Raw genomic sequence first — 27,322 nt, 5'->3', positions numbered from 1 at the left:
AATCGAGTATGACGATCATCGAGCTATAATATAATGTTATAAGTTATTAGGAATGTCACTTTCGTTGGTGAGCTCTAAGGTGACTCGAGACGCCGATACGGGACAGACAGGGTCGTCCACAGATGTTGCACGTGTGGAGGGCTACATCTAGTGCGGGAGAGGTTTCGGTAGCGTCTTTCCGGCGCTGGCGCTTGTCTGTCTCGGTATGCAGTCGGGCTAACTCGAAATTATTGATACCTTGTCGTGTGGTGCTCCTCCAATTGTTACGGTGTGGAGTGATCGTCTCCCAGGTGAGGGGGGCGAACTGGCACTCTTTCAGGTTTGTCCTTATACTATCCTTATGCCTTTTCCGTTGCCCACTATTATTCTACACACACACTCACACACACAGACACACACAGACAGACACACACACACACACACACACACACACACAGAGGTAGATAAATCACAAAACCTTGTGACTGTAACCTAGTAAATTGTTAACAGCTGCCAATTTTCTCTGTTTTTCTCTGTCTTGTGCATCTGTCTGGCTGTTTATCTTTTTTCTGCCTATCTGTATGTCTCTCTTTCTAATTCTTTGTCTGTTTTATCTCTGTCTGTATTTGCATGTCTGTCTGTCTGTCAATCTGATTCTGTCTGCTTGTATTTCTGTTTGTCTCTTTGTCTGTCTCTGTCTGTCTGTCAATTTGTAAATTCCTTTCTGTCGGTCTCTGCTTGTCTGTCTCTCTCTCTGTCAGTCTGTCTGTCTGTATATATATCTGTCTCTGCCTGTCTGTCTATCTGTAATTGTTTTTTCTGTCTATCTCTGCTTGTCTGTCTCTCTCTCTGTTAGTCTGTCTGTCCATATGTGTCTGTTCATCTATCTCCTACCTGACTCTGTTGCAGCTTCTCCTCGGTGCTGGACAGTTGATGTGATAGTCGCTCCACCTCCTTCGTCAGTGCCTCAATGGTATGCTTGTTCAGGGCGTCCCGTTCCACTAATTCCGCTTCCATGCTGGCCTTCTGCCTCTGTTGACATCAATCAATCAATGTGTTATTCTCATGCCAGGGGGTTGGTGTTTTCTAACTCCTTTTCATCAAACCTTCCCAGACTTATATTTCCTCCCCCTTCTCTTGTCCTGGCCCTCTCACTCTCATCTTTACCCATTTGCATATAAGTAGATACGTAAAGAAATGAATGTATAGATAAAATGAACAACTATACTGAATTGATGAATAATGATTGAGAGAATTAATATGAATATTATGTGAGTAGGTGAGGATGCCTGGACTAACATGCACATAAATATATACACACTAAAAACACACAAATGTATACACACTGAAACATACACACAAAGTTATACACACTAAAACACACACACACACACACACACACACACACACACACAAACACATACTGTATGTAATGATTGTTTATCAGACCACAGCTTACAGCCCAGATGAACAACACATATAACAGTAAGTAGATGCCCACGTGGTAACCCACATAGATTGACACACCCTACAGTAAGATTAGGACCTGAACCATTAAAGCTGACGGCCACAAGGTACCTGAGTTAGCTCGGCGTTATGACCGTGTTACTCAAGAAACTCACCTGACCAAGACACACCCATGTGGTAATAATTAGGAAGCATTACCGACCGGCGACATGACCACGTACCTGGGCAAACACAGCTGTCCAGACCTGACCCAAGAGGGTCACGGTCTCAATGACCCAGAGTTCTCTGCCACGCGATTAGCTTAACCCGGCGACATGACCGTGTTACTCAAGAAGCTATCCTCCAGCCAATACACCTGTCACCTGACCAGACACACCCAGGACAAAATCACCCACTCGTCTTACACTGGATTCCCAGTCATGTAGGGATCGGGAGAAATGACATGGCAGACGAAGCAGCCAAGGCAGCCACACGTTCTAGAAGCATAGACATCCAAGTTCCAGCAAGCGTGCAACAGATCAAGAACCACCTCAGAAAGACTACCAATCTCCACATCCAAAAGAGCTTCCTTCACGCATTCAACGCTGGTTCCCAATCAGCCAAATGGTACCTGGTGGCTACAAAAGGGGAACCACCTTTCACGGGCAAGAAAATACCAAGACAAACCCAAGTTAGCCTTCATCGACTACGACTAGGGTACAAGTGCTCCTGGCAGATGATCGGAAATGTCGTCAGGGAATGCACCTACTGTCAGGAGCCAGCAGCCAACCCACTGGAACACTATCTCCTCGACTGCGAAGTCACACAAAGTCTCAGAAACAGAATTCGAAACTTCCAAGAAGCACACACAACACCAGCGGCCACTCTAACCCGAAAGGCCCAAACAAACCACATTCACCACCTTTTCCGGTCATCACACGATACCCACCACCAGTGGTGGGCACAGCTAAACGAAAAGTTAGCTTCGTTCACCGCTAATCCGCTAACTAAAAAGTTAACTTCGCTAACGCTAAACCTCTAAACAGCTAAAAAAATTAGCAGAAGCTAACGCTAACCACTAACAGACCTAGAGAGCTGAAATTTTTTCATATGTTGTCTTGTAGCTTAGACATAAAGCTTTCCAAAAAGGTATAGCATGCCAAGATCAGATGATGATCAAGGTGTACACAAATAATTAAATGAACAAATGAAATTAAAAATTAGTTTACATTCAAGTTTCAACATACACTTTATAATCTTTATTTACTGTACGAAAAGACAGAAAGTATTAAACGAATCCAAAAACTATAGTACTGTATAGCATAGGTAGCAAATAGCACCATGCCAAGATCAGATGATGATCAACTTATCAAGGTGTACTCTGTACACAATTTCACAAATAATTAATTTGCATTCTCATTCAACCTATCGGTCTTATTCATTATTCATGTAAATATGCAATACCAACCACATACACATTATACCAGTGCATTTTTATATAACCTATTGTTAGTCTTAGTCATGTAAATAAACAAAAAACTCTAAACTTTAATGAAAAGAAAATTTTTAGAAAATTTTGTTTGGCGCACACCTTGGATGACATCCTGGTTATGAACTTACGCAGTATTTAGCATAACCAAATATATTGACACAAAAAAAAATCCTAATTAAATTAACAAATACATGAGAAATGAAATTATACATTAGTTTACAATTACATTCTATGATTCTTTCAACATACACTGACAGTCTTTATTTACTGTAAAAAAAAAGTATTAAACGTTATTAATCGAAACATTCCATTCACTCCGGCGGTTAGCGGATTAGCGGAACCGTGCCCACCACTGCCCACCACCCAGATAGCTTAGGAAGTATCCTCCCCCAGCAAGTGCGACCCCAGTATCCTTTCATATCTGCAGATAGGACAACCTCCAATCCCAAATCCGGTCTGGCTGCTCCAAGAGCTCCAGCCGGAACCACCACCAACAATAACAACAACCTTCCGAAAAATATTAGCATTAGGATTATCATTGTAACAGGGAAGGGCTGACAGCTCCTTCCCAGAGACAGGAGACAGAAGTCATACTTGTCTCAAGTCGAGGCTAGGAGGGGGACTTTCCTCCCCAGTACTGGGTCCCCAGCTATCAGAGTTTCCGACAGGAGACAAAGTTCAGCACCTGCACGCATCCCCCAGCCGCTGGGCCTCCCTCAGGTCACACGTGAGTCATTGTCGGAGCGATCCATTAGGGTGAGTTACTTAAAGTGGGAGGTGTTTCTATTTCCTGTTTGTGTACGAGAGTCAGTGTCCAGTAACTTCGATATATTGATCTATTAATGTGTCTGTGTCATTCAGTCAACTGCTAAATAGTTGTATTGAAAGTGGTGTTTAGAAAATTCCCCCTAAGAATATCTAGTAACATACATATTTATGAATGTCACTCATTACACATACATACATACTGTACACATAAACACACACACTAAAATACACATACAAGCACACACACACTAGCATATATAAATTGGAAAATTACTCATGCACTGATACAAGCAGACACACATACATGATAAACTTATATTATACAGTACTACTACCACTAATTTGTTGTCATTCGAAATCAAGTGCACATATACCGTTATGCACCAACATACACACCCAGACACACTCACTGACATAGGGCCTTATTCTTAAACATCATGCCCGATGGTATGCCCGGCTGCGAGGTCATTCAAGAAGACACATCGGGCAATACGATGGGTCGGGATTGCAATGTACTGGGCAGAGTTACAGGTACAAATATTTTCAAATCAGCTGGATCGCCCCACTGTTACCACAACCCAAGCGTCGAGTACCCAAATAATATTTCCTTCAAACACAAAAAAATGTAACCAAACTAAAAAATAAACTACACCCTATGTCTGAACGAACATAAAAGTGTTAGGAGGATATCTATGGGACTTACAAATTTTTATTCTCTGATGTTTGTGAGGTTTGTTTTGAAGGTTATATTTTAATAGGCGTTGGCCACTCTGGGGTGGCCGACGGATTGCGTACAGCGAGTCAGCTGACACAACAAACAGTAGCTTTTGTACATATTTGTCCCTTTTCCATTCTTTCAGAAGGAAACAGGTAAGGCTTTGCTCGTTTGTTTCATTTAACAAGAAACTTTTCCACTCTCTTGGGATCTTTGTCATTGGCTTTTGATCAAATATGCTATGGATGAACCTCTTCATTCTCTTTCAATATTTTAATTCTTTTGGAAGCTGCTCAAATAGACACTCTGATAGTTTCCCAAATGTGGTAGGTACAGTCACTTGTGCTTGGAACAAAGCTTCCGTCAAAGATGTAGTTGTTTTTGTTATAAGGAAGCTTTTCCGTTGTGTGTGTTTCTCCTTCCAACAGGTGCATATCAAAATGTACTTCTAGGCTGCTGCTTCTGTTCGGATATCACCTCCGTGAGTCTGGCGTAGAAGTATCTTGCACTTGCTCCCATCCCACCAGAGGTTGTAAACACTAGAGGAGTGAAGCTGCCTTGATCAACGTTCTGAATTCTCTCCCCATATGCCCTTATCTTGTCATTCTCGTTCCTCCTGTGTGCAGCATCGAGAGCTAAGTTACGGTGACATGCGGCCATGGGATCAAAATTCCTGATGTCGAAGAAGGCTTGCTGCCCCTGTGTCTAGAATTCTCGAGCACTGACGTCAACACGGGCTTCGTTGGATGTGTTTGAAGTCCTATGTTGGAAAATCTCACCGTCCAATGGAAGGAGGGTCTGCTCTACCCTGACATCACGGTAGATTTCCTTCAACATATTTGCTGTGAGATCCCTTACTTCATCATGCCTCATGTATATGAAGTCCCCTTTCTTGCACACCATAGTGTGATCGACGTCATAGGAAGAGCCACACACGCATTGGGAATGCAAACCTTCTACTGGCCTACCGTACCTTAGATCATTGGCATCTGTAAATTCTTGTTTATTGAGACTGAAACCATTTGCCCTTATCGGTAACGTAGTTAACCAGTTCGAGGCGCCCACCTCCTGCGCTATTGCTACTTTTTTTCAAATTCTCTGGTACTTGCAGCAACAGTTGCTGCACCTTATCAGTTTGGCCGTACTGGCTTTCTGTCGTAATGGACCTTCGAATCTTGTTTACTTCACTGGTATCCACCTCCCTGTTGCGTTCTGAGGTATTATGTGGTCCGTGAGAGCTGCATTGAGCTTAACTGAGTTTTGATGCTTGGTGGCAGTAATCTCCTCTGGATTGATCAGTCCCATTCCTCCCAGTCTCGGTGGTAGTGCAAGGAGTGATCTTTCTGCTGGGGTTAAGTGAGGGTGTTTCACTACTTTGGGAATGAAATTGACGCTGATAGCTTCTTCCGGAGGGTGGAGGAGGGGTCCGATATCAGGGATAGTGAGCATTAGGTAGTTTCATCGATGCTTGACTCCATGGGTGAATGCCGCAAAAGCCGCATGAGGCTCTGTGTTAGTAATCTCAGATAGTGCTTGGATTTCCCTAACCCACTCATTCACCTTTCCCATTACGTACTTGGTCTTGAAGTCCGTCGTGCCGATTACTGCGGAATCGAGTATGACGATCAATCAGCTATGATACAATGATATCAGTTTTTTAGGATGTCACCTTCGTTGGTGAGTTCTGAGATGACTCGAGAGGCCGATGATGATGAAAAGTGTGATGAGCTGGATGCTGGCTGCGCGTGAGTTGATTTATGTGGTGAGGCAAGAGCGCAGGCTGCAACCACACATCTTGGCTCTCTCTTTTCCTAATCCAGTGGTGCAAGTGTTGCAACGACTGTGAAGAGAAAGAGAGTTTCAATGGATAGCCCAGTTTGTTGGGTTTCAACTTAGTAGCCTGGCCATCATGCATTGCCTTCATATGTCGGTCTAGTCGTTGGGTCCCCATGTTGATCACCTTTTCCACCTACAGTATGCCACCGTTGGGGTCTTGTTGGAGCTCTGTAAGCATGTCTGCTTGATGCGGGGCTCCACCACAGATTTTTCGTTCGGGGTTTACACCCGTTGCGTTATACCTACCAAGGTTAATCCGCACGGCAGCGAGGCAGTGTTTGGTATGCCAGTGGGCCTATGTGCAAACACACACACACACACACACACACACACACACACACACACACACACACACACACACACACACACACACACACACACACACACACACACACACACACACACACACACACACACACACACACCAGCAGAGTATGTTTTCCTTAAGCTATAGCCACACTTAGTATCTATTACCTAAGGAAAATTCTATTTACCGAATTAAAGAAACAATGAGGATATACTCTGTAACACTCAGTTCCATAACATCTTGATCACTGGGGTCTGATAAACACATTTTGTGGCCTCTACTCTGTAATCATATTTGTACTATCGCTCACGGGATGAATATGGGGGTGGGGGGGGGAGGAGGCTCAATAAACTAACTGATGTCTGCAGCAAAATTAAAAGAAATCAATTCTCCCAACACAAAAGCACATAACCCCCCCCCTCCCCACACACACACCCAAACACCACAAACACCCCACAAGGGCACGTCCCCCAACACACTCATCACAAGAGCACATCCCCCTAAACACAAACCACAAGGGTACGTTCCTCCCATACACACCATAATGACACGTTCCCATACACACCAAAAGGGCATGTCCCACACACTCACATACACCACAAAAACCCATCCCCCAACACACAAACTAGAAGAGCCCGTCCATCCCTACTTATAGAACCTGGTATGTAAGAATGATTTAAAACCACCACTTCTTACAATGAATGGTACAGTGATCCCAACTTACACTGCTGGTCTGGTATTGGTCATTCTCGAGGGCCAGTGTCTGCAGCTGCTCCTGAAGGGCCACACTGTCCACCAGCTGATGCTGTTGCTGGTCGATGTGAACTCTCATCTGTTTCACTTTGTCCTCCATTTGGCTCTGGAAACATGGTTCTCCTTCAGGTTACATGACACTTAAGAGATTCCCAAATAGATGATAGACAATTTAGTACAACTTTAACCCATGATAACCTAACCTAATCTAACCTAGCAATATAATGCAAACCATTGTTACTTATCATAATCTTATATAACCTAAGCTAACCGAACTAAATCATTTAAGTGGGATAACAAAAATGGGAAAAATGGGATAAAAACAGATGACTGTCCACAGATGAATCATTCAGGTGAGTTGACACTGTCTCTCAGTACAACACACACTGATGGGTCTCGAATGCACTATAAAGTCAATTCCAGACAGTCCCAAGTATATAACAATCAGCTATGCCGATGATATTTATATACAAACTAAAACTCATCGTTAAATGCAAACTGCACCTGAACCATGTCCACGCAGCCTGTGAGAACCTCAGTCTTATCATCTCCGCTGATAAAACTAAGGTGTTCAACAAACAAGGTGGTAACTGTGAACGCGACCCCGCCAAGTTTAAGATAGGTAATAACAGTGTTGACTATGTCTCTTGTACCTTATCAGCCATACAACAGCTAATCCGCCAATGTATAGCACTGACAGACTGAAACCTCTTAGTAGTGTAGCGGGATACAACCCACATTAAGGTACTAATATCAAAATAGTTAAAAAATGTACCTATTCTATATGATATATCTGATAGATTACCACGCACCAGCCCTGTTCCTTCGTGATCGGAAAGGGCATTGACAAATACGAAAAAACCAAAATAAAGCCCTCAGAATTTTCACAGGGTGTTCCATGAGCACCAAGATAGTTAATATGAGGAAAGAACTAGGTATATCCAGTGTCAGAGATAGAATAATTAAAGTCAACCTCATGATAACCCTAAGGCCTTTGCTTGGTGATCATGTCAACATTGCTTCTAATAAACTGCTAGAATATTTGAGTCATGAAACTGGTGAATCTAAATTGATTCAAACTACATATATACATATGAGGATGTCTGGACTAGACTAGACCACCTGTACAAAGTTGAGACACAACAGCGCTTCCCTGGCGGACAGTTCCCTTCAATATCACAATAACGATTTACCCGCCTAAACGATTAATTTACGCAGTCATTATCTCCATGTACTGCCAAAGTGAGAGCTCTAGAACTCATACACTACCAAAGATCATTTGCAATGATGGATCTCTTAACACTGGCTGTGGGAAGGCTGGAAATGCTGTCGTTGACTCAACCTAATAGTACGGTTTACTATGTTCAGATTTTGTCCGTCGCTCCGATTTTTTGTTGATTTTCAAACTACAAATGTTTGGAACTACAGAGTCTAACCAACCAGAAAACCAATGTTTCCCGCAAGTATTTATGGCGGCCATCTTGGATTAAAAAAAATCATAACCCGCAGAAACATTTTTCTCAACATTTCAGCTTCTCAACCACCTAAGGTCTTCATGCTAGTGTCTAAACATACATATTCAGGGGCAAAGAATCGAATGTGTACCACAGCCACCCAACCATGGCCATTGGTCATGTCCTGCCCCATCAAAAAGACCCTCATCAAGTACAAACAAGAGCAGGAAGACCAAAGAGAAAGGGATGAAAGATCAAAGCACATATGCTGAAATAGGAAAGTGGGCCGTGAAAGAAGCAACAAAGCCAACTACTGACACCATAATCAATTAAGTGACACTGATCATCTTAAAGTAATGAGACAACGAATAAACACGCCCAAGGACACAATATCACCGACAGAGCTGGATGACGTACCGGAAAAAGCAGAACGACCTGGAGACATGACTGAGAAGACGAGAGACCCAAGACTGACACAAGGAACGGGTGCGAGAAGGAAATCAGCGGCCAAGAAGAATGAAAATGAAATGGAAATCGACTTCCCATCAACAACTGCCCCCCCCCCTTCCCCTCCCAATACCTGAAGAAGCAGCAGATATAGGATTAAGGTTTTATCAAACCTCAAGAATACCTTACCAACCACACAGAAAACCAACTGGAAAATTTATCGAAGACATAGTAACCTGGCAATACACAGACGAACGGTATGGAAAATGATTAAAAGAGACAAAATAAAAATTGGCCCCAAAGTCTTTGTTGTAATCACTGCAGCTGAACTCAAAGGGAAAAATCGGGACTCAACGAAATGAGATCACCCCCTCAACTCTAAACCACAACGAAAAAGAAATAATGGACCATCTACAACTGAAAACACTTAAAATCCTACAACACAATGTCCGTGACTAGCACACATGCAAGACATCGCTTCGTAACATATTCAATGAAAAAATCCAAATGTACTGTACAGTAATATTAATAAATGCACACGGCGAACCCACCAATGGAACAAAAAGTGGAGAAAAACATGACAGGAGTTGCCGTAGCGGTGAAAAAAGGCATCAAACACACTAATAGACAACACAACAGATTCCTTGCCATTATAGTACAGATAACACAAGGTGAAATAATAATCGCAACTTAACATACCTACCCCCAAAGAAGACCATCCTCCTATAGAGACCTGCTGAAACAACAATTATAATGTCTAATGTACATCCTGGGAGATTTCAATGCAAGACACCACATTTTTTAACAACGGCAACAATAACCAGATAGGCACAGCATTGGAATGTAATATAATCAACACTGGCAGACTACTTCACCTGGACCCGCATACCTGGATGGGCCAATGGCGTTTCAACATACCGACAAAATCTTCTACAACAACAACAAAGCGTTTCATAACTACCACATAGAGCAAGGTCCCATCACCCCAAGCGACCACATTCCAATAATATTCACAATTTCCACCAGCCCAATTCAACAAAAAATACCACCAAAGCTACAGATGAGAGTAAAACAGACTGGATGAAATAGGTTGTGGGAAAACTGCAGAAATAAATCTAAAAGATGCAACACTCGAGGAAATAAAACAAGCAATCAACCAGACAACCCCAATAATGACACACCGAGAACCTCCGAGTAACAAACCCAACGAAAATTAAAGAGACTACAAGTGCAATATAATAACATATGGACATTTATTGAACAAACTGGGCCACTAGAGAACTACTCCGTAATGAAAATCCAACAAGGCTTACAAAAGAAGAGTACAGGCAAATTAATTAAGAAAAATGGAACAATCTAATAAAAAACATGGGTACCACAAAGGGACTCAAAAACTTCCGGCCATCAACAAACTACTTGGCACGAAAAAAACGGACAATAAACTGTTAAAGACCAAAACGGACAAAAAACTCTACAGCCATGAAAAAGAAGAATATTCAGAAGAGAGTGGAAAGATCTTAGATATCAGAAGAAGAAAATTAAAAGTTTTGACGAAGAACGCGAGGAATTAATTAAAGACTGACAGAGAACTAAGCAATAGAATGACTCCCTGCCACAGGAAGCTCGAAGAACTAGACCCAATAATTCATAAATCACGACGAACTACTACTGCCTGCACATGATTTAAAAGAAAATCCCCTGGACTGAGGCGGCATGACCCGAAACATGTTGTTAAACCTGCAGCAGACCAATGGAAGCCCTGATAAATATTGCAACTCAACCTTATCCTTCTGGTTACTTTCCCGTCGCCCTCAGGGGGCAAAAATGATCTTCATTATCAAAGAAGGCCAAGGACCCCAAACAAATAATAATCTACAGACCTTAATGAAATAAACAGGAAACTCTTAGAACGCATACTAAATAACAGACGAGACAAGTTCCTGCCTAACCACAATAAAAACAACCCAAGACAGCACGGCTTTAGAAGGGTGGAGGAACCCAAACGGCAATAGCAATAATAACAGAAATTTTAGCCAAGAAAAACAGCAAGGAAACCAAGTAGAAATAGTCTTAAGAGATGTGGAAGGCCTTTTATAAGTGTGGCACAACGGACTAACATATAAAAATACTAAAACTAAGACCTACCTGCAGAAAAAAAGAATCCTATGTGACTACCTCAAACAGAGTAGCACAGCTACAAATTGGCAGCCATTTAGGACCACCTTCGACCTAGAAATTAAGGTGCTCGAGGCGTCTATCCCCCCAACACTATTCGCCATATACGGTATAAGAAACGCTTACCTGAACCAACACCAACTTACCGGCGAACACATTATCGTTGCCGATGACATCACACAAAACATATCATGTCGGAAAAGTAGAAGCAATGATGGCACATACATACGGCATAGCAATAAAAAACATAAATGACTACGAAAAGAAATAAAATACGGACAAACATCAACAAATTTAAAAATCATACCAATTACTTAAAAAAAAAAGGTCCAGACAGTAATAGTAGATGGAGAATTTACCCTTGCACCAAGGAAGGCAGCATCCTGGGACTGAAAACCACAAAGATGGTTACCAGAGGCTTCATCAACGAAAGATCCACAAACTACGCAACAAACAATCAAAAATAAAGAATATTAAAAAGCCTGCACACCAAACAAAAAAGGAAATTATACACGGCACTAATAAAATCATTGATGTGCTATCGCTTGTACCAACCAACCCATTCAGTGCAACGAAATTAGAAAATTCAAACGGTACAAAATAAAAAGCATGATTCATATAACATCAGTTACGAAAGAGTAACAAACAAAAAGAACTCCCACAAAAGAGCCAACATCAACACGGTAAACGTAGACATCTAAAACCAAGCCAAAAAACATGGCAACAAGTTTAAATGAGTTAGACTCCAGAAACTGTAGCTAACAGCTCGACAACGAACCACCAGTAGTAAGAAGAGCGAGGAACACGCTTGGTTCATATTAAAAGCAGAATAGGTAAATAATCCACCACCAATACCAAACGACAATAAAAATAATCAAATTTAATACAAAAACAAAAAGAAATGTATAACCAAATAAACACCTTTAAGTCAGCTTCAATCTCGAATTAAACCAAAAGACTGGACCACCTTCTTGTGAATAACAGTAGAAAGTTGGATCCGACACCTCTTCTTAAATTAACTTCCCTACTATAAACAATAACCCAATTATCTAAAAAAGAAAATGTTTCATTAAACGATGTGAGTGACCAAACAACACTATGCTTGTTATAACTCAAAATGTTATAACTAAACCATCATCATCAGAATGTTAAAACTTAAACCATCATCCTCAGGGTGTTATAACTGAAACTATCATCCTCAGAATGTTATAACTCAAACCATCATCCTCAGGGTGTTATAACTTAAACCATCATCCTCAGAATGTTATAACTTAAACCATCATCCTCAGGGTGTTATAACTTAAACCATCATCCTCAGGGGTTATAACTAAAACCATCATCTCAGGATGTTATAACTTAAACCATCATCCTCAGAGTTATAACTAAACTATCATCCTAGGTTAGTAACTTAAACCATCATCCTCAGGTGTTATAACTTAAACCATCATCCTCAGGGAGTTATAACTTAAACCATCATCCTCAGAATGTGACAACTTAAACCATCATCCGTGTTATAACTTAAACCATCATCCTCAGAGTTATAACTTAAACCATCATCCTCAGAATGTTATAACTTAAACCATCATCTCAAGGTATTATAACTTAAACCATCATCCTCAGAATGGACAACTTAAACCATCATCCCGGGTGTTATAACTTAAACCATCATCCTCAGGAGTTATAACTTCAAACCATCATCCTCAGAATGTTATAACTTAAACCATCATCCTCAGGGTGTTATAACTTAAACCATCATCCTCAGAATGTAAAACCTAAACCATCATCCTCAGAATGTTATCAATCCTAAACCATCATCCTCAGGGAGTTATATCTAAACCATCATCTCTGAATGTTATAACTTAAACCATCATTCTTGGGTGTTATAACTAAACCATCATCCTCAGGTGTTATAACTTCAAACCATCATCACCAGGGTGTATAACTTAAACCATCATCCTCAGAATGTTATAACTAAACCATCATCCTCAGGGTATATAACTTAAACCATCATCCTCAGAATGTGACAACTTAAACCATCATCTCAGGTGTTATAACTAAACCATCATCCTTAGAATGTTATAACTTAATCCATCATCCTCAGGGTGTTATAACTTAAACCATCATCCTCAGGGTGTTATAACTTAAACCATCATCCTCAGAATGTTATAACTTAAACCATCATCCTCAGGGAGTTATAACTTAAACCATCATCCTCAGGGTGTTATAACTTAAACCATCATCCTTAGAATGTTATAACTTAATCCATCATCCTCAGGGTGTTATAACTTAAACCATCATCCTCAGGGTGTTATAACTTAAACCATCATCCTCAGAATGTTATAACTTAAACCATCATCCTCAGGGAGTTATAACTTAAACCATCATCCTCAGGGTGTTATAACTTAAACCATCATCCTTAGAATGTTATAACTTAAACCATTATCCTCAGGGTGTTATAACTTAAACCATTATCCTCAGAGTGTTAAAACTTAAACCATTAACCTCAGGGTGTTAAAACTTAAACCATTATCCTCAGGGTGTTATAACTTAAACCAATAGATCACGTGAAGGTTAGTATCCAGCTTATTTTTCCTATTGATTAATCATCCTAATGTTACCGAATCCTGGGATGTAAGGTTCGATTAGGTTAGGTTATGCTCGGTTAAATTAATTTAGGTTAGATTAGGTTAGGTTAGGTTTGGTTGGGATGGGTTAAATTAAATAAGGTTATAGTAGGTTAGGTTAAGTTAGGTTTGTTTAGATTAGGAAGTCAAGTCAGCTTATGTTAAATTTGGTTAGGCTACGTTAGGGTAGCTTAGCATTAGATTATGTTAAATTAGGTTAAGCTATGGTGGATTTAGGTTAGGTTAATAAGATTATTTTGGGTTAGGTTAGGTTAGATTTGATTATGATAAATAGGATGAAATCAAGTTGTCCTAGAATAATTTAAGCTAAGTGAAATTAGGTTAAATTAGAACATATTATGTTAACGTATATCAGGTTAGCTAAGGTTATATTAGGTTACGTTATATAAGGTGAGCCTAAATTAGGTGAAGTAACTAATAAACACCAGAAAAAAAACTTTATCTAAATCAATCATGTTTAGACTAATGCCCAACATAACGATGCTGAGGATAATTAGTTGTTCATCCTCTCTGAAGACCTGGTGAGGAAGGACGACCACACGAGCCGCCTCAAGTGTTTACCTTCTCATTCTCCAGACGACTTAGCTGGTTCTTGAGTTGGGTTATTTCTTCAGCCCTGTATTCGAGTTCCTCGTCTTGTCTTCCCTGTGTGAGCAACAACTTCTGGTAAACTGCTTGGTTGTATATCGTCTATTATCTGGGTATGTTTCACTACGCAAACTGGTCAACCAACCATCTCGTAATTGCTGTTTATAATCAAGATGTACTCAAACTATATAATCAAGATGTACTCAAACTATATAATCAAGATGTACTCAAACTATGTAATCAAGATGTACTCAAACTATAAAATCAAGATGTATCCAAACTATAATGTCACCTCTTTGATCAAGTTCCATCCATAATCTGATCAATGTTACTCCCCTTCGCGGTACTCGGAAAAAATGACACAGGAAAAAATGGCATAATTTTCATACTAGAAGAAATGGCACAACAAATTTCACTTCGAGCTCACGAACCACAAACGAGCTAGCGAGCCTATGTTTGAAGCTATCCAGCGTATTAGAGTTAATGATGATGTTTGGAAACTTGTTATATCACCTTTGTTTAGCCCTGAATTCCATTTATACACTTCGATCATATCGCCCCTCACTCTACGTCTCTCGAGGGAGTGCAGATTAAGATGCTTTAACATGTCTCTGTACTCAAGGTTCCCAATGCCCAGGGATTCTATATTCATTCTGTAGTACGGTGACCAGAACTGAACTGCGTAATCCAAGTCAGGTCTCACAAGCGCAATATATAGTTTTATGATGACCTCGCTAGTCTTGTAACTAACACTCAATCCTTTCAAAGCTTTCTTTACTTCCTCTACTACCAGGTTGGTTGGGCACAGCCAGCCAACTATCTGGCGTTCCATCCAGTGGATCCAAGCTGACCATGCTGTTGTATCATTTCACATCATCAAAGAATCTCGTGGTGAATCACCCAGGAAGAGCCAAATACGAGTTTACAAGAACCTCTAGACAAGGCTGAAGACCCTCTGCCAGGACCGCCAAGCTGGTCACAAGTCAGTCCAAGAGTTTGTGCTAGGCGCTGGCTATAACATTCGTTGGAAATCTTAAACAATAATATGCAATGTGACATTTTTAATTTTGTAATTCATTTATGTACGAGTTTTCACTAACGTAGGGGAGAATGTTTTGGTTAAAGGTAATAAATGTTTTATGTTATGGCGTTGATATAACTCTAAGTAAGTTTTAGTAACAAACGTCATAAAATTTTAGCGAAAACATGTCAATAAAAATTAATGTGCCATTTTTCCTAGTCTGATGATTATGCCTTTTTTTCCAATGCCATATTTTCCTATTGCCATTTTTTCTGTGCCAATTTTCCTACATTCCCCCTTCGCATGTGGCAGACAGACAGACAGACAGACAGACAGATAGATATTTAGAAAGACAGATATATATATATATATATATATATAGATAGATAAAGAGATAGATAGATAGATAGATAGATAATTGGATATAAAAACAGAAAGACAGACAGACAGACAGACAGACAGAAAGACAGACATAAAGTTAGATAAATAGATAGATAGATAGATAGATAGATATTTAGTTATACAAATTCAGATTGACCCAGCAAGTGTGAAACCTGTAGATGACTTGCTCAAGTCTCGGACAAATATGCTGTGACATGTTATATCATCAAAACACCAGTACAATATAAGTGAAACAATTAGTATTATCCTGGTTCCTATTGCGTTTACACACACGATTCATACTCAGGTGTAGTGTAGTGTAGGTGTAGTGCCTGAGAAAATGTTCAAGATCAGCCGTTCGATCGTGAGCACAAGAAACCTACAACTTCGATCCAGTGAGAAGAGTTAAATATTGTTTATCAAACTCGTATGTGATTTTGTTATGGTGTATATGTCTGTACTGTACTAAGTTTGGTTAAAATCTATTGATATTTGTTCATGCTATCGCATTGGAAAGTTTTACACGCACACACACACACACACAGTCATGGATGGATGGGTCCCATCCCATGAAAGTGAGCATTAGTATGCCTCAAGTGCCCTTACCTTGATTTCTGCGAGATCATCTACCATAGACTTGAGGCTGCTCCTGCCTTTAGCTGACCTCAGACTCCAGGTCCGCTTCCGAGGCTCCACCTGTGTCACGTAATATTGATTTAGCCAGAATAGCAGAGATACAAAGTAAACAACAGCAACGCTAAGAGTCTTTCGAGTGTTGCAGCTCTCTTGAAGGTACAGTATGTACCCGATAAACACTGTGCATTTATCACATCACCCTCCAAACCTAACTTATCTTATTTAATTTTAATATTAAATCTCTAACGCTAACCGGAGGGTTACGTTAGGGGAGGGTCGGGTAGGGTAGGGTAGGGTAGGGGAAGGATTAGAGATAGTAAGGATAATCCACCGGGCACTTGTTTTACCCACAATGTACAGCTCTGTGACGTCACTGTTCTAGACACACATCTTCTGGTAACCTCCGTGTGTTCCCGCGTCTGGTCCCGGGACCAGTGTATCAACAATTATGGTTATTTGTGCAATATACGGAATCACCAGCAAAGCTCAAATCCCAAGCAGAGAGCACACCAAGTAGTAGATAATGACGAAAATTACGATGTTATTTACTTAGACTTTAGCAAAGCGTTTGACAGAGTACCGCATCAGAGGATTCTGAGAAAAGTTAAGGCTCATGGTATCGAGGGGAAATTTTTAAATTGGATAAAGTCATGGCTCACCGATGGTGCTAAATCTGAGTGGGGCTGTGTAACCAGTGGGTTCCCGAGGGGTCAGTACTGGGCCCACTCTTGTTCATAATCTACATAAACGATCTAGGTACTGGGATTAGCAGTGACATAAGTAAGTTTGAGGATGACATCAAAATAGGGTGGCAGATTAATTCACGGCAGGACACAAATGCACTACAGGAGGATTTAAATAAACTGCAGAAGTGGTCAGAAAAATGGCAAATGAAATTCAACACCAGCAAGTGCAGCGTACTTAATATTGGAAGAACAAATACTGCCAATGTATACAGCCTTAACAACATCAACCTAGAGAAGTCGACTTGTGAAAGAGACTTACGGGTATTTGTAAACCCGGACCTACGGCCTAGAAAACAGTGCGTTAATGTTCGAAATAAGGCAAACAGAGTATTAGGTTTTATATCTAGAAATGTAAGTAATAAGAGTGCGGAGGTCATATTGCACTATATCTTACGCTAGTTAGGCCGCACCTCGATTATGCTGTTCAGTTCTGGTGCCCTTATTAGAGACCGGATATCAATTCACTGGAGTCGGTGCAGAGAAGAATGGCGAAAATGATTCCGGGACTTAGAAACCTTCCATATCAAGATAGATTAAAGAAATTAAACTTGCATTCCCTAGAAAGACGAAAAGTGTGGGGAGATATGATAGAAGTATTGAAGTGGGTGAAAGGAATCAATAAAGGAGTATAGATAAAGTTCTTATAATATCCGAGCAGGATAGGACTCGTAGCAACGGATTTAAGTTGGATAAGTTTAGGTTTAGGAGGGAGATAGGAAGGAACTGGTTCACAAATAGGGTGGTAGACGAGTGGAACAAGCTTAGCAACTTTGTAGTAGGTGATGGAACGCTGGAAAGCTTTAAAAGGAGGATAGATAGATTCATGGATGATAGAGTGGTAGTAACTCTCGACAGGAGCTGCCATGCACGGGCCAACCGGCCTATTGCAGATTCCTTATTTTATTATGTTCTTATAGAGAAAAGAAAACTTATGATATATGGATAAATGCTCGCAATCGTTCTGATAAACACATTAGTCTTGCCGAGAACTTGTTTGAAGAGAGTTCATATTTCTTTTGTATCTCCATAATTTTGGAATATTTGTCGACATCCAGGTGTTTACAAGAAGGTGAGACATCCATCTTGTTATATGTGGCCAAAAAGAACTCTGAACATGTATAATAATTTTGCCTTTTTTACTGTAATTGTTTAATTTTTTTTTTTGGGGGGGGGAGGCTGAAATCTTACACAATGTCATCTCTGAGTCATCGATCGCTAAAAGATTAATACGAACAACAACAACAGCAATAACACAACATTCCCACTTCACGCAGTTACCATTTCGTTGTGACATTGTAAATAGATTAAGTTTGTTTTAGTTCTACACATTCTAAGGGTCACCTGGAAATTAGCAATCATAATGCTATCCTGGTGGGGTTAGGTTAAATTAGGATGATTAATATTCAGGTGAAATAATCCGAGGTGTTGAATATTTATGTGATCCGTTTTGAGGTTGAATTTTTTTATTTTATGACAATCTTACTTTACTGTAGCCATTTGATGTTTTATTCGATAATTTATTTAGTTTTGTGGGTTTTTGTCTGTCGTGTTTGATCATTTTATAGTAAGTATTTGTGTCACTGCTTACGATCTTTTTTTTTTGTTCATTTCAGCTGATTTTACAATAATAAGATGTTATAAAGTTTCATAATGTAAAGTTTAAACACATTAATGTTGTGTTTTAATTTGAGTGTTTATTATGGGTTGTATTTATTAACGTTATCTTTTAATAAATGTAATTTGTTAGATCGAACATTATTTTTTTAATTATTTTATTTAATTATATTTTTTAACGAAACTGGTGACTGTTGTATTCCATATTTACAACACTGATGATGTGTGTGTTTCTTCTCAACGTTGATGGAAATAAGAACATGTTCATGACTGTGATGAACATGTTCATGATTGTAATGAACATGTTCATGACTGTGATGAACATCTTTATATTAATTTTCTATCAACGTTGAGAAGAAACACACGCATCATCATATTGTACTTTTTCGATGCTATTGTATTTAATTTTATGTTTTAGGTCTGATGATGACAAGAGATTTGTCGAAACGTTACCAAATAAACGTTTCTGTTTATCCTTATGTTGGTACTGTTATTCATCCTTCTTATACTTGTAAGCTTCCCCGAGCAGAGTCAATTGCTGCTATATAGCACCACAAAAATTGTGACATAATAGTCCTAGGTTGCTGATCTGACTTTCTGCCTTATTTACCCACATTTCAGGGTCTCACCTGTTTCTGTTTCTTTGACCACACAACATATATATCGTTTCTCACTCTTGATTTGTTTAATTTTCCCCTAGGCCCCAATATCCCATTAAGCGATATTCAGCTTTAACGATGGTCACAAACTAAGACCATCTCGTCTATATATGAAAAAAAAAATGCTTAAACGATATCCATCGAATGAATAGCCATGGATATCCACTGAATGGATTTTTTTTATCTCTAGTGCAAACTGGGGGTTATGTATACTCATATTAATCGTTGTCTTGCAAGGATTCAAGCAAAGCAAATTATATTTTTCTATGTCAAGTCAGTGAAATTTTATAAGGAAACAATATTAATTTTAACCCTATGGTCCTGTAGTGGACGTCTCCCCTACAACTTCCTACAACTGCGTAGCCACAGCCACCACCTGCTACCGCCTCCCTAGCAACCAACCAGATGTTACCGTATCTTAGCAACGGAACTAGTCACCGGCGACTTTCTGGGTTTTCCCAACATGATTCATAGAGGACTGGCGGCTGCTGCTGGGTATATAAGCTCTGTCTCTCCATTGAGATTCATTCTGACCATTCTTCTTGAACAAGCAACACCTCCTCCTCCGCCGCTGCCTGGCTGCCTTCGCTTCTCCTCGCCTGCCTGGCGGTCCTCGCTCCCGCCAGCGAGCATGGCGACCCACCAGCTGTCCTTCTCTGAGCTTCCTCACCAACCAACTCTCATTCTGCCCATCTTCCTGAACAAGCAACACCTCCTCCAGCAAGCTCCTCGCTGTTAACATTCATTCAACCAGGAGGCCAGCAACAGGCAACATCTTCTCTAACGAAGCCCCTGCACATCTACCTCCTTCAACACGCTACTCACCGAACGTCTCCTCTGAGCAGCCCCTCACCACACGGCACCTCCAGCACCAGACTGTCTATCATATAACTTATATTATACAAGAAAACCGCATTAGAGTTTCCTTCCATCCTGAGTGCTAGACAACATTAATATCTCGATACCCCTACAGTCCACGCATCTCTACCTTCACTTGAATGCCTATCCATATGCCGTCTCACGGCCAACCCGCGCACTACAGCCCTGTGTTTGTTTCTTTGTCGATCGTAAATCAGCCATCGCAATGGAAATTAATCTGCATATAATTTTTTTTCATTTAGGACGTCATTTACCATTAAAAGGCAACCAAATTATACCCCAATTAGGTTAGGTGAGGTAAAGTTAGGTCAGGTTAGATTTCGGGTGAAAGTATTCAGTTACATGAATTTTTATAATCTACATGATCGCTTATGGCCAGTAATAAGTCTCACAACAAAAGGAATACATGTAAGTTATCGCTATTAGGTAATATTGTATGTAGTAAATCATTACCTATTTACTTAGTTATTCATCCGTCATAATAATCCTTCACCACTGTCTGGTAGAAGGTGTATGAAAGACACCTCACTTACACTTCACTACACACTCTTATAACTGGTGCAGATAGTCTCAACACCTAAACTACCATCACCAGTAGGTCCTCCCATACCTTGGCGTCCATCATGTGTCGGGTGGGTGAGTCAGGGGGCGTTAAGGACGGCTCTGAGGCCACTCTAGCGTTCTGGAGTGATGGCTTCAGTGTAGACACCAGAGAAGTGTCGTCCAGTGACGGCATGTCCCCTTGAGACTGGCTGGAGTCCATCAGGTCCATCGATAGCTGAGTCCTAAGGGCGGGCTCAGGTCCCTGTGACCTCCTCAGGGGTTCACTAATAGCCACGGATCCAGGTCTTGACCTAGAGCCGTCACGGGCAGCCCTCTGGCGGTTGGATGTCTCTATCATACTCCTGCGAGCCTTGGTGCCCCCAAACTGTAAATAGATCTCAAATTTATTGTTGATATTTTCAGGAGATTCTGAAATTAATTATGGAATATTTACTGTACATATTTGATAAGAATATTATAAGGTTGTGATGAAACTGATCATGAAATATTTTCTTAGTTATATGATTTTGTAACTAAAGTAATAAGTCGTCCCGACTTATTACTTTTACTCCATGCAGGTGCTCGTGTACCTTCACAATAATTAAAACAGTTATACAGGCAACTAATAATCACAACAAAAGTGACCATATCAAAACTGAATAGTTCGTGTAGAAGAACCTAGAGGAGGATCACAGAATCAATTTTTAGCTCAGTGGCCGTCATATTCGACCTTGAACTTTGCATTTGTCTTCAGGGGAATTACTGATGTCCAATCGTTATAGCTCAGCCTCTATGGTGCCGCCTGTTGGGTGAACAAAACCACACACACACACACACACACACACAAAGTCATTCACCTGTGGCATCCCCTAAGGCATGCTTCCTCTTGCTTATCAATGATGACCAAAGAGAATCTCCTGCTGGTTAGAAATATGTTGACGACTCGAACATTGGGATCAATGTGAGCAACTCGGCTCTCGACGACAACGCCCTCCAAAATATATTGAACAGTCTCTAAAATTGGGCTACTAACAATCATGTCACCATCAACCACGCCAAGACCATGGTTAGGCACATCAACCTCTCTTCTGACCCTGTCCCACCTCCTTCCATTACTTTGGGCCCCAACAAACTCCAGGTTGTGGACTCCACCAAGCTCCTAGGCGTCACTATAGATAACAAACTAAATTGGAAAACACACGTCGGTACAACTGTCAAATCCCCCAATTTTCGTCTCCACCTCCTCCGGCGTCTCAAGTCCCTCGGAGTACCCGCGCCCGAGCTCCTCAGTGCTTACTCAATATTCATAATTCCCAAGCTCACCTGTGCCTCCCCTGCCTGGTCTTCCTCCCAAATCCCGCTGGTCTTCCCTGTTACGAACCCCTCCACCCAGCACTACGAAGCACGCCATCTATTGTCCTGATCTACCTACCCAGCACCACGAGCAACGCCATCTAGACGAGACACGAGTATGACTCGTCTAGTTAACACCCGGGGTTTCCTTCCATATCCTGGTTGTTGCGTCACTTCCTCCTAGTCTTCTTTGTGACTTGGCTCTGGGAAGTGACCACAGGATCATCTATCCTCTAAACCTACGTGCAGTGACTACCTACCGTCTTCTACAATACTCAGCCTACTCGTCAGCCATCTCAGCTCCTCACTTAAGTACTTGTATTTTGTATTAACTCCCCCACGTCCACTTGCTTCAAGATTGTTTATGTTGTATTAATATGTATATACTGTTAATGTTTAGGTTGTTGGTTATATTGTTAATTTTAGATAGACGTATTATTCTAAATCCCAACCTGCAACAAATTGCCGTCCTGTCACGGTCCATTTGTTACGAGTTGGGGATTTAGAATATAGTTATACGTCTACCCAGATCCCAACAGGTAACAAATAATAAAAAACAAAGACAATCGGACTATAAAAGGGTAGACAAAGGATGCGAGTTTTCTTGTATATATATAGAGTACCATAAATCCCTTAACAAAATATTCAGCTTATAAATTACCCTAGAAAATATCACGGCAGTGGATAACCAGAAAGTCCCGGAAACTACCTAGGGAAATTACACTTATGATTATTGTTCTTCTGAGAAGATCCTTAGATAAGGATAAGAGACTTGAAAGGGGAAGGGCGTATTACGGCATTAATATAAAGATCCGGATTAACAACCCTGAGATACTTGAAAGAGGAAGGCGTATTACGGCATTTTATATAAAGATCCGGATTAACAACCCCGAGATACTTTAAAGAGGAAGGGCGTATTACGGCGTTAATATAAAGATCCGGATTAACAACCCTGAGATACTTTAAAGAGGAAGGGCGTATTACGGCGTTAATATAAAGATCCGGATAAACAACCCTGATAAATGGTATGATTGACCCTGAATGAGATAATGAGAAGAACAATAATTGAGGCTTTATAATTATGGGGTCCTGGTAGAGCGGGGCGTCCCAAGATATCACTTCACCCTAAACTAGTGACTATGGAACAGCCTACTCTGGAGTGAGGGTACGGCATTAAACAGATCCGGATTCTTCCCTACACTCGATAAGACTTACTACACGACTGCCACGTGTAATAACAGGTAAGCCTTATGACACTTGGAACCTAATATCCTACGGCTGTCACTCTTACTGTACGGTAATACCAATATATGCACACACATATGAAGGAAACTTTAAACCACCGTAAAGCAATTATGAACAGAAGTGACTGGGAGGAATAATTAACACTGAGTAACAAGGGAGGAAGGAATATGGTACTTAAGGTCGTGTCCTGTCACGGTCGCCATTTGTTACGAGTTGGGGATTTAGAATATAGTTATACGTCTACCCAGATCCCAACAGGTAACAAAACAAAAAAACAAAGACAATCGGACTATAAAAGGGTAGACAAAGGATGCGAGTTTTCGTTGTGTATAATAAAGTACCATAAATCCCTTAACAAAATATTCAGCTTATAAATTACCCTTAACCAAACTTAACCTAAACATTAACAGTATATACATATTAATACAACATAAACCATTTTGAAGCAAGTGGACGTGGGGGAGGCAATACAAGATACAAGTACTTAAGTGAGGAGCTGAGATGGCTGACGAGTAAGGCTGAGTATTGTAGAAGACGGTAGGTAGTCACTGTCCGTAGGTTTAGAGGATAGATGATCCTGTGGTCACTTCCCAGAGCCAAGTGCTCTCTCCTCGAATTGGAGCTCACAAAGAAGACTTGGAGGAAGTGACGCAACAACCAGGATATGGAGAAGGGAAACCCCTGAGTGGTAACTAAGACGAGTCATACTCGTGTCTCGTCCCTAGATGGCGTTGCTCGTGGTGCTGGGTAGGTAGATCAGGACAATAGATGGCGTGGTTCGTAGTGCTGGGTGGAGGGGTTCGTAACACTCCCCAAAATGCCACACAACGTAAATCCCTAGAAAAGTGCAAGATTATTCTCTCCCCCTCCTACTCCACATATCAAGAAGCGCTCAACAAACTAATCCCTCGGCTTTCTCTGGTCACCACCATGACCTCATCTGCCAATTTGGGGAGAAGCTTCTGCACCATCCTCGACACCGGCCCCTGCTTCCACCCGAGAATCCTCATCCTCGAATTGGTGTTCGACATCACAACCGCCTCGAGCCCATACGAGCCCGCACTGATCGCTATAAGAAGCCTAGTCCCAACCATTGTAAAAATTATCAATAACTCATGTTAACCAGTGTGTTCACTCCCAGCCAATCTTACTTTTGCACTGTTAATATTTTGAAATGTAACTGTAGTATGACCTTCTCCCCACCTTGTTATTATATATCATATATGTATCACTTTGTTGCATGTACAGTATATTATTTGTCAATCAAGTGATCATTCCTCAATTATGTACCTGTAGGCTGCCATGCTCTTTCAATAAACCGTTAATTAATTATTAATATTATTATTATTATTATTATTATTATTATTATTATTATTATTATTATTATTATTATTATTATTATTATTATTATTATAATAATTATTATTATTATTATTATTATTATTATTATTAATAATAATATTATTTTCACACACACACACACAGCGCAGTAAAAAAGAATAAACGTCTTTAACAGTTTTCTTGGGATAACCTGGTATACCAACACTCTGTCCTTACTAAACCAATGTGGACCTGAATAATGATTTACTGAATAACTTTCCATCTATCTGTCTATCAAACAGATAAACGATTGGTGTGGCTTTCTTTGTATCATCTGGATGACAGACTGTAATTACCACCAATTCTGTGAGCACAAAACAACACTACAGTAGAGCAACACTCACCATACCGCCCCTCTTAGTGTTACTCTCCTTCAGGTACCGGTGCACGTCGTTGTGGCCGTATTTCTTGGCCACGTCCTTAGGCAGGCGTCCGTTCTTGTCCTTGAGCACTATAAACCCCGTGTTCCACCAACCACTTCACAAGGTCGAAGTCGCCGAAGAAGGCAGCGTGGTGGATGGGCGTCGCTTTTCCGTTGTCTCGAGGGTTGAGGTCACACCCGTATCTGTGTAACACCTCTAGGGACTCCAGTTGACCCCTCGAGGCTGCCCTGTGTGTCGCCCGTCGCCCTAAACGACAGTAAAGTTGTCATGGACACTTGTAATATACAAGGGTACCGTACGTATGTTTGATCTTTTTTTTGGGGTCAGAGATACATCACCGAGAGGCAATGTAGACATATTCTTAATATTCAAACTCTGTTGACGGATTATCTGAAGACAATAAGATTAGCCCCTCCCCTGCTTACAGTATTTCACCTGATAATTAAAAACCCTAACGCTTTGGGGGTTACGTTAGGTTAGGTTATGATGTTATGTTGTATTAAGCTAAATTTTGTTAGAATAGGTTAGGTTAGGGTTAGGGTGTTTAATCATTAGGTGAAATTCTGGGGTATCTAATATTAAGGTGAATTCTGATTATTATCAAAGTAAAGACGTATGTTGGATCGTTAACAGTGAGGCTCTCTGTTTAGGTACTATACACAGCTCTGTTACAGATTAAAATTAGCATAAAAAGTGTCAGGGATTATCAATGAGCCAAAAATACCATCAAATGTCATTGAAATACTGTTCTGTCACACGTCGTAGTGCTCTCATGTAAGGCGTCAGGCACTCTCAGTAAACCATAAGTTTTACTGCCTGTTCATAACTGTAAAACTGTCTGGTAAATTTATTGCCATGAGTCATAAATGGGCGAGTGAGTGAGAGAAAAAAAAAGCAAACCTGATAACGTGTCAACAGAGGTAAAGAGTTGTGTTCATCTTACCTTTGTCATCAAGCGCTTCTTTTTCAGCACCTGAAGACAACAATAGTTCCAGGATCTCCGTGTGTCCGTTTTTCCAAGAAGGTGGAGCGCCGTTCCCCCTGCAAAAGGTAAACACACATATGACACTCACACTCATGTTTTGTCCTGGGTACGTGAACAACCCAAGGAGTCCTGCATGATTGAGGTGTGAGCCCTGAGGAAGCCTTTACGGAGGACATGTGTACCCGAAAACCTTAAAGGAGGACATGTGAACCCAGAGGAACCCTTCTAGGAGGACATGTGAACCCAGAGGAACCCTTCTAGGAGGACATGTGAACCATGAAGAACCCTTCAAGGAGGACATAAGACCCCAAAAAAACCCTTCAGGAGAACATGTGAACCATGAAAAACCCTTCAGAGGACATCTGAACCCCGAAGAACCCTTCAGGAGAACATGTAAACCATGAAGAAACCCTTCAGGAGGACATCTGAACCCCGAAGGAACCCTTCAGGAGAACATGTGAACCATGAAGAACCCTTCAAGGAGGACATCTGAACCCCAAAGAACCCTTCAGGAGAACATGTGAACCATGAAGACCCTTCAAGGAGGACATGTGTACCCGAAAACCTTAAAGGAGGACATGTGAACCCAGAGGAACCCTTCTAGGAGGACATGTGAACCCAGAGGAACCCTTCTAGGAGGACATGTGAACCATGAAGAACCCTTCAAGGAGGACATCTGAACCCTGAAGAACCCTTCAGGAGAACATGTGAACCATGAAGAACCCTTCAAGGAGGACATCTGAACCCTGAAGAACCCTTCAGGAGAACATGTGAACCATGAAGAACCCTTCAAGGAGGACATCTGAACACTGAAGAACCCTTCAGGAGAACATGTGAACCATGAAGAACCCTTCAAGGAGGACATCTGAACCCCGAAGAACCCTTCAGGAGA

At 40.8% G+C, this 27,322-nt stretch overlaps 1 protein-coding gene across 3 annotated transcripts in view; it reads right to left on the bottom strand.

Annotated features, from left to right (window-relative positions):
* The window catches only part of LOC121868986 (interaptin-like), a 69,129-nt gene that overhangs the window by 36,200 nt on the left and 5,607 nt on the right, over positions 1–27,322 (bottom strand). For all 3 annotated transcript variants that reach the window (XM_042370034.1, XM_042370036.1, XM_042370035.1), the window contains exons 4-10: positions 26,389–26,486; positions 25,407–25,691; positions 21,152–21,469; positions 16,614–16,703; positions 14,579–14,662; positions 7,268–7,402; positions 874–1,011 (exon numbers count right to left, since the gene is read on the bottom strand). In XM_042370034.1, the coding sequence (XP_042225968.1) occupies positions 874–1,011; positions 7,268–7,402; positions 14,579–14,662; positions 16,614–16,703; positions 21,152–21,469; positions 25,407–25,409 (768 nt within the window). In that variant the 5' untranslated portion in view covers positions 25,410–25,691; positions 26,389–26,486. The remainder of the gene's footprint in view (positions 1–873; positions 1,012–7,267; positions 7,403–14,578; positions 14,663–16,613; positions 16,704–21,151; positions 21,470–25,406; positions 25,692–26,388; positions 26,487–27,322) is intronic.

Source organism: Homarus americanus, unplaced genomic scaffold, assembly GCF_018991925.1.
Source record: "Homarus americanus isolate GMGI-L3 unplaced genomic scaffold, GMGI_Hamer_2.0 scaffold24694, whole genome shotgun sequence".
In the NCBI taxonomy this organism is placed as follows: Eukaryota; Metazoa; Arthropoda; class Malacostraca; order Decapoda; family Nephropidae; genus Homarus; species Homarus americanus.
The sequence above is the reverse complement of the archived record's forward strand: the minus strand, read 5'-3'. Positions and strand labels throughout refer to the sequence as shown.